This window comes from Manihot esculenta, chromosome 1 (assembly GCF_001659605.2).
Source record: "Manihot esculenta cultivar AM560-2 chromosome 1, M.esculenta_v8, whole genome shotgun sequence".
Classification (NCBI taxonomy): Eukaryota; Viridiplantae; Streptophyta; class Magnoliopsida; order Malpighiales; family Euphorbiaceae; genus Manihot; species Manihot esculenta.
This window is the reverse complement of record NC_035161.2, coordinates 42,015,422-42,029,556: the sequence shown is the minus strand read 5'-3', so window position 1 is coordinate 42,029,556 and position 14,135 is coordinate 42,015,422. Positions and strand designations below refer to the sequence as shown.

General features: G+C 34.3%; 2 protein-coding genes across 2 annotated transcripts; both read right to left on the bottom strand.

The window, feature by feature from the left end:
* Positions 1-3,219: 3,219 nt before the first annotated feature.
* Positions 3,220-9,100, bottom strand: LOC110616025 (AT-hook motif nuclear-localized protein 7). The gene is made up of 6 exons (XM_021758326.2): positions 8,712-9,100; positions 7,933-8,387; positions 5,600-5,667; positions 5,036-5,167; positions 4,113-4,274; positions 3,220-3,767 (listed from the first exon to the last, which is right to left on the bottom strand). The coding sequence occupies exons 2-6, from the start codon at positions 8,321-8,323 to the stop codon at positions 3,498-3,500; spliced, it is 1,023 nt and encodes a 340-aa protein (XP_021614018.1). The 5' UTR covers positions 8,324-8,387; positions 8,712-9,100; the 3' UTR covers positions 3,220-3,497.
* Positions 9,101-10,610: 1,510 nt separating this feature from the next.
* On the bottom strand, positions 10,611-13,709 carry LOC110628398 (LOB domain-containing protein 19). Its single transcript, XM_021775046.2, has 2 exons — positions 12,750-13,709; positions 10,611-11,099 (listed from the first exon to the last, which is right to left on the bottom strand). The coding sequence occupies exons 1-2, from the start codon at positions 13,053-13,055 to the stop codon at positions 10,809-10,811; spliced, it is 597 nt and encodes a 198-aa protein (XP_021630738.1). The 5' UTR covers positions 13,056-13,709; the 3' UTR covers positions 10,611-10,808.
* Between the last annotated feature and the right edge of the window lie 426 nt (positions 13,710-14,135).

The window sequence follows — 14,135 nt, the reverse complement described above, 5'->3', positions numbered from 1 at the left end:
CTTATGTTTCAAGCCAACTTGCCAAAAAGATTCTGGGGAGATTCAATCCTTATAGCCACTCACATCATAAACAAACTACCTACACCAAAATTAAACTGGAAATCACCTTTTGAGATCCTTTATGACAAAAAGCCAGACTACACCAACCTTAAGGACTTTGGATGCCTTTGCTTTACCACAAATACAATCCCAAACAAGACCAAGTTCCAACCTAGAGCAATAAAGTGTATCTTTCTAGAGTATGTACCTAGACAAAAGGCCTATACGCTATATGCATTGGATTCAAAGAAAGTTTGTATATCTAGAGATGTCATCCTTCATGAGGCTATCTTTCCTTTTCAGAAGTTAACACTAAAAACTTTGTCTGAACCTACACCTTTACCAATTCCCATTTACAGTGAGAATGAAGCTCCACCAACATAGCCTCCCAAGGACCTATTAAGGTTAAACGACACAAACAACACAGACAATGTCAACTCTGCTGACACACCATCAATAGAATCATGTCCACAACCCCAATGCTCAACTCCTGTTAATGTACAAAACATCAGAAGGGGCTCAAGACAAAGATCTAAACCTGCATGGTTGCAAGGTTTTGTGGCTGCTGTAAAAGATGATCAAGAATGCCAAACTACTACCCTCAGTCAAGCAGACCTCTTAGGTATACCAAATCCCTCTATTTCCATCTCTAACCCAAAATTTCATAAAGATTACCTTGTTTTTTCTAGCCAATGTATCTGCATCTCATGCACCTACAACTTATCATCAAGCTAAGACGGACCCAAATTGGGTAGTGGCTATGCAAAAGGAACTATTAGCACTAAAAGATAATAATACATGGGAGCTCACTTATTTACCTTCAAACAAAAAACCCATTGAATTAAAGTGGGTATATAGGATTAAACACAATCTCGATGGCTTGGTAGCCAAGGGCTACAACCAAGTGCCAAGAGTAGATTACACAAAAAGTTTCAGTCTTGTAGTAAAATTAATCATTGTAAGGGTTTTTTTGGCAATTGCAGCATCTAAAGGCTGGTCAATCCATCAATTGGATATCAATAATGCCTATTTCTATAACTTTATTGATGAAGATTTGTACATGACTCCACCAGATGGATATTCAAAGGCCAAATCAGCGTAAGTTTCTAAGTTTATCAAGTTTATTTATGGCCTCAAACAAGCAAAGAGACAATGGAACGGGGAATTCACTGAAAAAATCAAGCACTTTGGATTCACACAATCCAAATCAGATTACTATTTATTCATAAAATCCATTAACTCTCATTTTCAAGTGTTTGCTTGTATATGTGGATGATATATTGATTTCAAGAACTAATGAAGAGCATATTGAAGAAACAAAGGCTTACTTGCACAAACAGTTCAGAATCAAAGACTTGGTTATGCCAAGTATTTCTTAGACATTGAATTGGTCAGGTCTTCCACCGAAAGACAATCACTTGGAAAACAAAGAAGCAAAATACTGTAAGTAGGTCATCTGCTGAAACTGAATATAAGAGTATGGCAGCTGTTGTTTGTGAGTTAAAGTGGATTTCCTAATTACTAAAAGATTTTCAGATACATCTGTCACTTTCCATTGCCCTTCACTGCGATAACCAAGCTGCCATTTATATAGCAGCAAACCCAGTATTTCACGAAAGAACCAAACAGTTGGAGATCGATTGCCACCTGTTAGGGATGAATTTCTCAAAGGGTTCATTGCTACTATTAAAGTCAATTCTTAGACATAGTTAGCAGATCTTTTTAATAAACCCTTATGCAACGACTTCTTTTATTCTCTTTTGTCCAAGATGGGACTTGTGGATCTTCACTAGCCCTCGGCTTGAGGACTGTAAATAGTGTAAATATTTATAGGAGTACAATTGTAATTCTGTAAATATTAGTTAACTCAGTAGTAAAGTGAACTTTACATATTAGTCAACTAACGATGAGGGTTCACTCTAGTTTTGTCTATATAAGGGGAGCAACTCTTTCAATAAGATTCACGTTTCTTTTCTCTCAAATAATTTCAGTTTCGTTTTTTCTGAAATCATTTACAATCTTCAGGTGATATTTGTTTACCTTGTTCTTCCCATAGAGAAATAGGAATGGAGTGTGCATCATCTTCTAACTTCACAACACTTGGGGATCAGATTCAACTTTGGCTATTTTTTCCACCTGTGAAATAATTACGAGATCTCTTAATTGCCAGAGAGATCACGTGAGTGTGGTACTACCGTCGGTCGTTTTTCTGTGCAAATAGAGATCTGGATTCAAGAAGACTTGAAAGGCTTCTATCTGGTGTTCTGCTGTAGAACAAGAAGAGGTGATTCCATTTGTTAACCTTTCCGTTATGTGCAATGTACTTTTGGATTTGCTCATTTGTCATACAAGACGCGGTCAGACTTCTAAATGCTTTAATGTGATTCATTATTAAATATGAGAGCTTTATTTAATTTAAGAACTTCCAATGGTAAGTTTCATAACCTCTCTACCTAAATAGATCATCTGTCACTGGCTAAATCATCTCTTGAATTGTAACGGTTACATCAACTATTATCAAAATAGTGGTAATTAACGGCTTGCGTCCTTATAGAATGAAGGAAAAAGAGAGAAATACGTCTGTTACACTATTTTATTATCTCCAAGTTAGCTTCATAATTTTATTATATTTTGTTAAATTAGCTCACTCATTACACCCACAGGCGAGAGTACTACCGCTAGTCACCTGTGCAGCGATCGGCTTATGAAATGCGCGTTCAAGCTGAGACATATAAAGTGGCTGTACTTTTTTTTTTTTTGTCGAATATAAAGTGGCTGGATATTGAAGAAAAACAAAAAAGAGTTCCGTACGCTTCATTAGAATTAAAATTGTTACACAATTATACACAAGTTGGATAAAAGAATTCTTAAAAACGAGTACTTTTTACGAGCCTTCTATAGAAGTTGGACATGTGCGTCAACATCGCTAGACAATCCTACTTATCTTGTCAAGAAGCAAAAATCCCAGTTACACGGTGACGCTTTGTTACCATCAATATATGGTAAACAGTGGAAGAAGCAAATAATAAATTTTCATCGGGAATAATATATGGACCATATTCTTCAATAGAAGCAATATAAATTTAGAGTCACAAAATTCAATGTGGATCGTCTTATAATTTTCTTTTAATATTAACCGAGAGATGCAATAAAAATTGGTTGTCGAACTTTGGCCAAGGGTTTTGAATTCAACTGTCACTAAGAAATGCAGCTATAAAAGGCAAACCAGGATTGTTCACATCCAAAAACTCTACCCATCACAAACCAAAAGAAGCCTACTTTAATTAGCCTAAAAATTCGATCTCAATCCAGCCTCTACTTCATGCTAAAGCAATTGATTCAATTCACTTGCAGATAATTTAGATAGATGAGCAACATAAAACTCCGTGTGAAATACCAATGTCAATCAAATCCAGTCGGTTAGAGACCTTGACATGCTGACCCAAAGGCATGTGAAATTAGTCTTCTGGCAAAGATATGTTGATATCAGTTCCTGATGTTCTCATGTCTTGCACTGCTTGCATGGCAGTCCAGTTTTCTCTCCCGAAGAAAGATGAATTTTGTTGTCCATTTCCACACATATTCTCCTCTCTTTCTGGATTAGATGCAGGTACAGGAGAAGCAGCTATGGCGGGGACAGTTGTAAGGGTAGCTGGTATTGAATCAATCTTGAACTTCTTTGGTTTTGTGTCTTGCTGGTTGCCAGGTAGGAAACTACCTACCACCACCTGGTAACACAGGGATTAGGTTAAGTACTCCAAGCATTGGTTCATTTCCACTCTAGGAGACCGGAAGTAAGGATCAAGTTTACTATTTCTAGCAAGAACAGGACAGCCACACAATCACTGAGCTCAGCCAAGGATTGCAAACGTTAAGTTCCACATTTTGATCGGCCTAAGACATGTCACTTCTATTTTCTTATGAAAAATACAATGAAGGATAACTATGGTGCTTAGTTATTTTGGATTCACATTCGACAAAGATATGTTACGTCCTTTGACCAGTTATAATGATGATCACAAATAAGCTGAATACTAAATGTCCTACTGCTTTGTTAAAGAAAAGGAGCTTACCTGAACAGAACTAGCAGCTACTAGAAGTCCAGCAACACCTCCTCCTACAACACGACCATCAGGGCTCACCAATGAGACACTCATCCCCCCTGATCTGCTTCTTGTTCCCTGACTCTCAGTAGGCATAAATGAACCGGACAACGAAAGTATTTCAAAGCGGCCCTGTGATAGAGATGAGATGCAAGAAACTCTATGCATTAAGAGTTTAGGTAGACATAGAAGTATTCACATATAGTCAAATGTGAAAGTCCAGGTATGAATGCCACTATATTATAGTCTTGGTATCAAAGCTCTACCAATAAGTTATGCTCACCATCTCTTTCTTATCTTCCTATTTGTTCTTTCTTTACTTGACCAACAACCATAACGGCCAAATTAAGACAAGAAGCAAGAAAATGAGCCTATATGGCAGGCGCTAGCAGCTCACCGGACTATGTCCACCAAATTGATAACCGGCACTTGCTGATATCCATCAATGTTTAAATGAGCAGAAGTGTGAACATGTCATCTTTTGTTCATTAAACCTTGACATCGGACAATCACTTTTCAACACACTAAAACTCAAGTACTATATAAATGCTAACTGCAATATCTATTCAAGATAGTAGAAAGTTACTAGTTTATTCCAAGTATCAGACAAATCCTATGACACAACATTCACAGACTAGGTTCTATAGATAAAACATAGGATGTTAGTTATCATGCCAAGAACACTGGTATAAGAAATGAGAGCTCGGTTTCACATGGGTATCAAACTTATGTCAGGTGTTAATACTTATAGGTCAACTGCAGTGCTGCAGAAAAAAGAAAATTACAACAATAATAAAGTATCGGCATTCTTACATTCTTACATCAGAAATTGCGTGAAATTAAAAAAATAAAAGTACAAAAGTTATCTAAAAATTTTATTGTAAATTGCATACCTCATATGTCAAAGTACCCCCCGAAGAATCTGGTTGGCGAAGAGTAACATTCGAAATTACCCCGTTAGCAGACAAAATACAAATAGCTCGAGGTCCTTGTTGGGAAAATGATATAACCTTCATAGTAACATCCTTGAGCACAGAAAAAATCACTAACAAAGTTAAACAAAGGACTTTGACTGGTATATGCATTGTTTATGCACATTAATTCTGAAGGAACATTAACTTATGTTATCCAAGACATTCTCGCTAATAAGCTTGCATAAATACAGGCCCAATAGAAGATACTTCAACTTTCCTTGGATCTCATTAGCTTCATGCCTCATACTCAAACATATAGATTGCACGAGGGCCATTACAATTTGATATATCGTAAAGCATCTCATTCAGCCCTTAAGTTGCTACAAAAATTATATTCAGTGAATAACCTCACAATATTTTGCTTTACACAGTAACTTCTGTTGTATTAGAATCAGCACAGATTTATGAAAACAGAAATGGTATCCCCGTCAACATAATCAGAGTACAAAACTTTACATTTTTTTCCCCATTAATCAAGTATACCTCTCCAGCATTGACAGTGATGATATGGGGAGTAAAATTTGTACCAACTGAAGTAGAAGCCCAATCACCTGCAAAATAGCTTAGGAACATTAATTTTGAAAGTTAGTCTATAAAGCAAGTAATATTCTTCATACATGGATATCATTTAGACCTATTTATCCAGAAGCATAGTATCTGATGACATTCTTTTCCTTATTTGTTAGTTTAATGTTTCCACAAACAGGGTAAGCTTGAATTTTTAACCTTCTCAAGGCGGAACCAGGAATTGGGTGAGGGGGTTCAAAACGAAAATATTTTTCTTAATTTAAAGTATATACAATAATAAATTAGCTATTGAGAAAAAAAATAATGATACATGTTAATTTTTAATATTTAATAACAATTTAGAGGAAATAATAATTTTAAAAGATAATAAGTTACCACGATAATTTTAAATTTACAATTAGATAAGAATTTATTTTATAAAATTATTTAATCTTTCCACATAATTATTATTATTATAGACTGAATATTTGCGCGTACAACTATTTTTCTTTCTCAATTATGATATTTTTTCTTTTAACTGAGCAGAACTAATAATATTCACTAATGTAGATAATATGCATCCTTATCAAATAAGGATTCATAATTCAATACATGTATGAGAATTTTTGAAAAAAAAAAATAAGAGTGGAATCGTCTATATGTGCATTCTTGTGTTTACAATTACAGAGAATTTTTTTAGAAGAAAATATGAATGGGGTCAATCGACCTCTGTCACCAACAGGTAGCTCTGCCCATGCTATAATATAGAAAAGCAAAAAGGCAACAAAATTAAAGAGTCACTAGAAAATATAGAAATAGTTTCAAAAAGGAAGTGAACAACCTCCATGTGTCAAATAAGCCTTCATGGACTAGAAAGACACCTATAACAAAACTATGAAATCTTAAATTATATATCCACATGTAATGGAAAAATTGACCACAAGATAACAAATACTCATAGTTCAATCATTTCCTAATCTACAACAAAATGATCCTTTAACAATATTCATAGTTCTATAATTACTTAAACTACAACATAATGATCTTTAAATGCCATGTTAACTCAGTTAATTTGGCATTAGCACAATACTTTATTTCATTAATTTAATCTGACTAATAACATTTTTTTTCTTCTGACAAACTCATAGGAAAAACGCACACTAAAAAACATTTATACGGATAAAATAGAGACTTGTTTATTCAGATACAGGCAGATTCATTTAGAGATGATCTGAAATCAAATAGAAAATTCTTTTTGAATATTCAACTAATTCTCAGTGCAAATTAATCCCTTTCCAGAAAAGGCAAAACATTGCATAGAAAGCTGGGATAATACGAACTCTTTTATTAGCTTTAACAGAATCTATATATTTGAGCACTGTAACTTTCTACACATTTTGACATTTCAAGTCCACAGCCAAAGCAACTAGAAGTTTAAGTTTTACCAGTGATAATCTGTTAGATGCTTCAATTCTATCCCTTAAATAGTAATTAAGTTTGTCTACCCAAAACTTCAACCATATTTTGAAATTTAAGAGTTCACCTATATCTAATTTGGCATGAAAGGCACAGCAAATGATTTGAATATATCTAGCTGTAAAATTGAGTTTCATAGCTCAACAATTTACTAGAAACCTGACAAATAATTTATTCCAAAAAAAATCATCTTGGAATGAATATATAGTATGTCATAAATCATAAGGAATAGATGTTATATAGCATATATTCACGCAAGTCAACTTAATTTAAAACCATAGAGTAGCAGTGAAAAACTGGCCAAAGTTGGCACGCTAGGAAACAAGCATTTACAACCTTGTAATCTCAACTGTCTTAGGTGAGCACTGAGCAGTACGCAAGAAACTGGATTTCATAGCAAAGCTTTTGAGGTAAAAACAATCATATCGAACCAAAATCATCAGCTTTCAGTAAATATTATAACTCTTACACCATTCCACAAAGTCCCACCTTTTTTTATTTTCAGAACAAGTGTTATACTTCCAAATTTAAACAAGAGCATCTCATTCTCACGAGGTCCCACATAAACTTTCAGTAACTACTATAAAGAAGTGAAGGCATCTTTCAAGGCAGCTTAGAAATTTTTCCTAAACAATTAAGCCCCTAAAACCAAAATCTCAATTGGTAGCTGAAAAGACCAATTCCACTGTCCAACCAGAACTAATACACGAGCAATCGTTAAAAATAAAGGAAAATCATCACTGCCGATACTGCAGCATTAGTAACATATCAAAATCCTAACCAAAACATTCTTAAATTTGAATTAGAGAAATGGCTTGAAAAGGGAAACATACCTGAATTCTCCATTCCCACTTTCTTGTACTTCTTTTTTTCAAAACTACCTGGCCACACTTTACTCGGCTTTCCACCAGAGAAAGCTTCACCGGGTGGAGCGGAAGAAGAAATTGGTATTGGCGACAATGCCCTGGCTACTGCATCATCCGGCCCATATTTCCTAGGTCTACCTCTCTTCTTCTTCTCTGTTGTTCCGGTCAAACCCACACTAACTGTAGACACAGCTCCCGCCAATCCCACACTAACCGGAGACACAGCTCCGGTCAAGCCCATCTGGCTAGGATTTTCGGTCCTTGGGGCCACATGATAAGTTGATGGAGCTTCAGCTCCTATCACCGTAACCCCTGAAGTTAATCCTTCTCTTGTTTCCATGCAGAAATTCATAAGCATTCAAAATCACTAAACCTAGCAACCAATTTTGCCAAAGCTAGATCCTCATTCCAGCATCTGTATTCTGTAACAACAGAAATGTATCAATATTACACATGACGTTCATGAAGAATATGACTCGAAATTTTGCTTCAGGTCTCGAACGACGAACGACAGTATTCCAAAACATACCTTCAACTAAAACATTTTATTTAAAAAAAAAAAAAACAAAAAACAAAAGTAGCTGAATATAAAGTCGACACTCAGCATTTGCTCCACTCTTTAAGATCAAAACCTCGACTTCAAACTTAAAATACCCGAAAAAACACCAAAACAAACAAAGCCAGAATTTTCTCATAGCATAACTTCATGAATAAATGCTAAAGGAAAAAGGATGAAAGAGCGTGACCTTTAACAGCAACTCTCAAGCTCCGATAAGCACTTTCGACGGACTAATTGAAACTATTAGGCCACAGGCCTTCAGACATTTGCTGAGCTCAAACAGTAATGCGGAAGTTTACTCAACTTTCACTCGCACAAAACTAAGACCTCCAAAAAAATAAATCATAGCTCTAATTGCAAAAAAAATAAAAGAGAAAGCAACTGTTTGTGTCCTGAGAAAATTATTTCTCGAGAAAACGGAGCTTCCAGTTTTCGCTTTCCAGGTGTCGGGAAAACCGCTGGCCGGTTTTTTCCATGTCTGAACGGAAACCACTTTGAGGAAACGTAAATAAATTGATTGAAAAAACAAATATAATAAAAGAATTCACAGAGAAAAACCGGAAATGAAGGATTTAAATAATAATAATAAATTAACAATAATCAATTATTTGATAAACCCTATAAATATAATTTGATTTAAGAGAATTTTCACGTCCGTGAGGGAAAATTGAATTTTTGAAATTCGAGTTAAAGAAAAGGTTGACATGGTAATTTTCAAATGGAAAAAAATAAAGAGTTAAAAAAAAAAGTAATTAGCTTTTTCTTAAAACATAATTGAAGTGTTGCATTTAAAGCTGCAAAGGAGGCGTTGGAGAACCGCCTTTTTGTTGCCCCGGACCTGCTTTTTGTCTTTTTAGACGATTAAAAGATTAAATATTAACAATTACCCTTAAACTAGTTGTGAATTACCAATAATTGCCACTGTATTTATGACGGACGTATAGCAGCTCGCATCTGGACTGGAGTCGGTGAATGGTGTTTGCGTCACCTGCAGGTGAGGGTCTGGGGTTTTATGGTTCATTTTGATTGGTCTTGTGGTTAATTAGTAATGGCACGTGTCAAGGGCAGCTTTTTCCTTCTTTATTTACAGCTAAACGGGAGTATTTATTTGACCAGATTCGAATAACAAATTTTTTTTAAAAAAAAATAGTGAAAAAGAAAAATTAACATTTAATTTTTATATTATAATAAAACTCATTTATTAATATTTTAAAAAAATTATTAATAAAATTATTTATTAATTTTAATAATTAAATATTATAAAAAATTTAAAATATTCATAAATTAATTAATTAATAAAACAATTATAAAATTAAAAAAATAGTTAATAAAAATTTTAAATTATAGTAATCAAATAATAAAATATTTAATAATTAAAATTAATAATTAATAATTTTTTTCAGTATTAATTATATTTTAACATATTTTTTAATATTAAGTGATTGATTAATAAATTTTTTAAAAATATTAAGTTTTTAATTAAAAAATTAAAATTAAATAATAATTAAAAAAAATAAAAAGATTTGTCCTGTGGATGAGGTATACGCGTCCCTCGCACAAGCAAACATATGATAGTTTGACATTCTTTCTGTACCAATAGCATGACAAATCCACACGTGTACAGTTGTACAGTTGCTTGGTCCTTATAAATTATTTAATATAATTAATATTTATTAAATTTATAAAATATAAAAATATTTTTAAAATAAGAACGATAATAATTTACTTAACAAACAGACTAAATAATTTAATTTTATAAAATATACTAATATTTTAATTAAATAATTTTGAAATATAAATAAATTATTAATTTTTAAAAAAAATTAAAAAATTTGATAATAATTCTTTGTAAAAAAAATCTATCCACCAAATTTTATTTTTAAAATTTCCAAGTATTCGAAAACGTTTTCTATATTAAATAATAAATATTTAAATCATAAAAATCCATTTAAAAAAATAATTTTAACAAATCTTACTTTCCCTCCAAAAACAATTAAATAATAAAATCGTTTTATATTAAACGATAAAAATTTAAACTATTTATGGGGGAACTTGGGTTGGTCCCCCACACATGGAACTTGAAGCCTTAGCTTGGAGGCCCATTGCTTCTATTTATGGAAGTGGAACAATTGTCTAATGCCTGAGCCCATGCCTCAAAGCAAGCACTAAGGAAGGAAAGGAAAGGAGTATGATTTGAAATCAAATACAAGATTACGTACTATCAGCAGTGCACGTAACAGGAGCCCAAACCCATTTCAACAGAAAAAAAAAAAAAAAAGGTTTTCTATTGAGAAGTTGGAGGCCTGAACCTGACTCCAGGCAAGTATCTAGAAACAAAGTCCCGTGCTAAAGCCTGGAGATCATCATCTTTGTTATCCAGTGGATTACAGAGGCTGGTGAATTCCGTTGATACCTCTTGTAGTATGTCAAAATGCATTGACACAATTGAATTGGATGCCATCTCTGAAGTTGATATGCTTTGAGCTGGTGGAGCCTGTGCTTCCACCGAAGGCATGCTCTGCATTGTTGAAAGACGGGCCTGAATGTAAGCCAACTCCGCCTGTAAATTCACTACCTACAATCACATCACAACCACCATCACTCAATTAACTTGCCTTTTTACCATCATTAAAATCAATATAAGATAATTACATTGAATCGAATGCTTGATTGCGTTGCATGATATTGTTATTATCTTCTTCGAATCAAGGAGAGGATGGATCACTATTAACAAGGCACAACACCACTTGATTAAAGTAGAGAAGTGCACATGTTATCAATCTTTTTTCCACTAGAGTGTTGAGGGTGTATGTGAAGCAACATCTACAACAATAACTGATGCTTCCCCGTAAGAGCCATGTTGCAGCCACTCTACTCAAAACCCGGAAAATTTAAGAACATAATTAATGATTTAGATTAATCTTCTAATTAATTATGCAAGAAGACAAACTAATCTACCATGTGAAAGCATCTAAACTAAGTCAAAACTAAGATGGTAAGTAATGGTTTTTTTAATTTTTAACCAAAATATTATCTGCTTAAAGCACTCAACAAGCCACCAAAATTGAAACCCACTAAATGACAAGCTGCATGAAGAACTGTGTATGCTTGCCATTAATTATAAGGTTCTAAATCTATTCTAATCAGTACCAATAAAATTAATCTTACTTACAAGTAAGATCATATCCCATGTGATTATAAAGACTTTTAGGGTTCAGTAGATTTTAACACTGGAGGAGACCGAGGAGAACCAACACGTGGGTTGGCCCCACAATCATTGCTAGTTGTAAAAATCGTCACCTTTCATCTCTAATAAAATGCAGTAAGGTGGTCACTCTGTCTCCTCCACCAAATTACAAGAAAGCTCCATCGCCCACCAAAGTCAAAAACTGCAAATATTTCAATATTTCTCGAGCTGCTAAAGTTTGCTTGCTAGCTGCGGCAACCAAACTAGCTAATCCCCTTAGTCGTTAATCTTTCTCTTTCTCTCTCTATAAGGGTTCCGTCCACACACCATTAAAATCGCAACTTAGCATGAGTTTTACGCAATTACGTGGAAACCCCACGATTGCTACAACCCAAGATGAATAAATTGTTACCCTAATGATTATATAATACAGTACCAGCTTCTTTTCTCCTGTAATTTATTACTATATCGGAAAGGGAAAAAAAACCAGGAATGAGAAAGGGTAAAGCTAGTGGAAAACTTGTCCTAATTACGTGCGCTCGTGGGCCTAGAAAACTGGCAATTACTTGCAAAACAAACAGTAATGCAAATGTGAAAAAGTGAAAATGATCTTGACGAAGACTTTTACCTCTACACTGCTGCACTCATCGTCAATTATCTAGCAAGGTACAAGTTTGTATATATGAATACTGCCATGAAATGAACTTTAAGCGCAACAGTTTATATTGGAAAAGTGCACCAATCGCCTCACACTAAGTTAGGCATTGTTGGATTTCCTTTTTCAGTGATCAGCATTATTGATCTTTTATTGAATAGAAAGGCTTGCCAAGTTTCCCATGACCATATTCCCGAAGAGGTTGTGATTTCTTTGGAAAAGAAGATCAGAAATTAAAGTGTAATAAACAAGAATAATAGATGCGAATAATCTTACGACCTGGTGATAAATCCCTTTCAACATGAGATGCAAGTGTGATTGTTATAAGAGAAGCTCTAAGACATGCATGACCAATTAAAGAGGTAGCTTAATTTGTTATTTACCTGCTGTTGTAGAGTAAAGAGGTGGCCAACACAGCCATAAACAGGGTCTCTAACCCTAGCCAAGGCCTCGTAACAAAGAGTAACAACTGCGTCAAACCGCTTGTGTGCAGGTATGCGGAGGAGGAGTTTGGAGGCATTGCTAGCACCAAACACCTTGTGAACTGCTGCAAAGTGAGCCGTGCCCTGGTCCGAGTCAAAGTAAGGTGCAAAAATGCAACCTTTCAGACACTTTCTCCGAAGGAACTTGCAGGCACCGCAAGGCCCACCTCCATTATTGGCACTGCTCATCTCTCTTTCTCTCTCCATCAGTAACTGCTTACAAAGGTTATCCACTTCTGTGTGTGCTTAACTTCTTGTGGGGTCTAGGCGTCTATCAAATAACAATATATAGAAGAGAGAAATGAAGGGAAGGGAGAGATGGGTATTGTAGAGAAACAAAGAAAGAAAGAATTTTCTGTTACTTAGTTTGATACATGTAAGGAAAAATAGAAGCTTTTAACAGTGGGTCATGAGAAAGGACAGTTTGGTCTTCATTTATTTGAAGCAGAAGCAGAGGAGGGGCATGAGTAGGGTTGTGGGTGTACTTGGTTCAAGCTTTAAAGCCACGGCAAGGAGAGAGAGACAGCAGTGAGAGAAAGATTGCGTGAAGCAAACATACATGCGGTGAGTGACAGTATCAACTCCCAACCGCCGCAGTTGCAGCCACGTGCGAATTGCACGTGGGACAAAACATCCTATCTTTTCTTATCAGCTTTATCTCTTGTCATTTCCATTTCAACTTTTCTCTCGTTCCCTATTGAGGTATAGACGTAGGGAGAAAAAGAGAGATCGGCAGAATTTCTTCAGTTGATCTTATTTTTTCGCTTGAGTGTGAGTGGAGGAGAGAAGAGTGGCATACTGAGTTGTGAGTTCCTTTTAGCAAAAACTTGAATCATTACCCTTCCTTTCTCTCCTGCAAGAACTAAAAAGGCAAACCCAAATCTATTGAAGCTTGCTTGCACCCGTCTATAACCTTTTGATGCAATGGAAAATTATTATTTATTTCGAGTGACTATACATTTATAGATATTCCTTTATAAATAAGAAAAAAAAATTACAAGTCTTATATTTATGAATGCACTACTTTTTCTTTTTAATATTTCGGTATATATTAATTTGAATATATGATCCACAATAGATTAAACTGCATCAAAAAAACAAATTAGTAAGTTTTCTGTAAATTTATAATAAATCAAATTCACTTAAAAAATTTTAACTTCTTGTATCATATAATTAATTAGTCTATTATTTATTATCTCATTTGAAATAGTTTCCTACCATCAATTAAATAATATTTACATAATGCCAAACATAAAGTATTTATTTGGCCCACTAAAAAAATAAAAA

What these genes read in the sequence shown, in the direction of transcription:
- LOC110616025 (XM_021758326.2), bottom strand. Translation starts at nt 8,323, where the DNA reads ATGCTTATGAATTTCTGCATGGAAACAAGAGAAGGATTAACTTCAGGG. An exon ending in GGGGTACTTTGACATATGAG is followed by an intron (nt 4,275 to 5,035) that starts GTATGCAATTTA and finishes TCTCTATCACAG; the next exon opens with GGCCGCTTTGAAATACTTTC. An exon ending in TAGCTGCTAGTTCTGTTCAG is followed by an intron (nt 3,768 to 4,112) that starts GTAAGCTCCTTT and finishes CTGTGTTACCAG; the next exon opens with GTGGTGGTAGGTAGTTTCCT.
- LOC110628398 (XM_021775046.2), bottom strand. Translation starts at nt 13,055, where the DNA reads ATGGAGAGAGAAAGAGAGATGAGCAGTGCCAATAATGGAGGTGGGCCT. An exon ending in TCTTTACTCTACAACAGCAG is followed by an intron (nt 11,100 to 12,749) that starts GTAAATAACAAA and finishes ATGTGATTGTAG; the next exon opens with GTAGTGAATTTACAGGCGGA.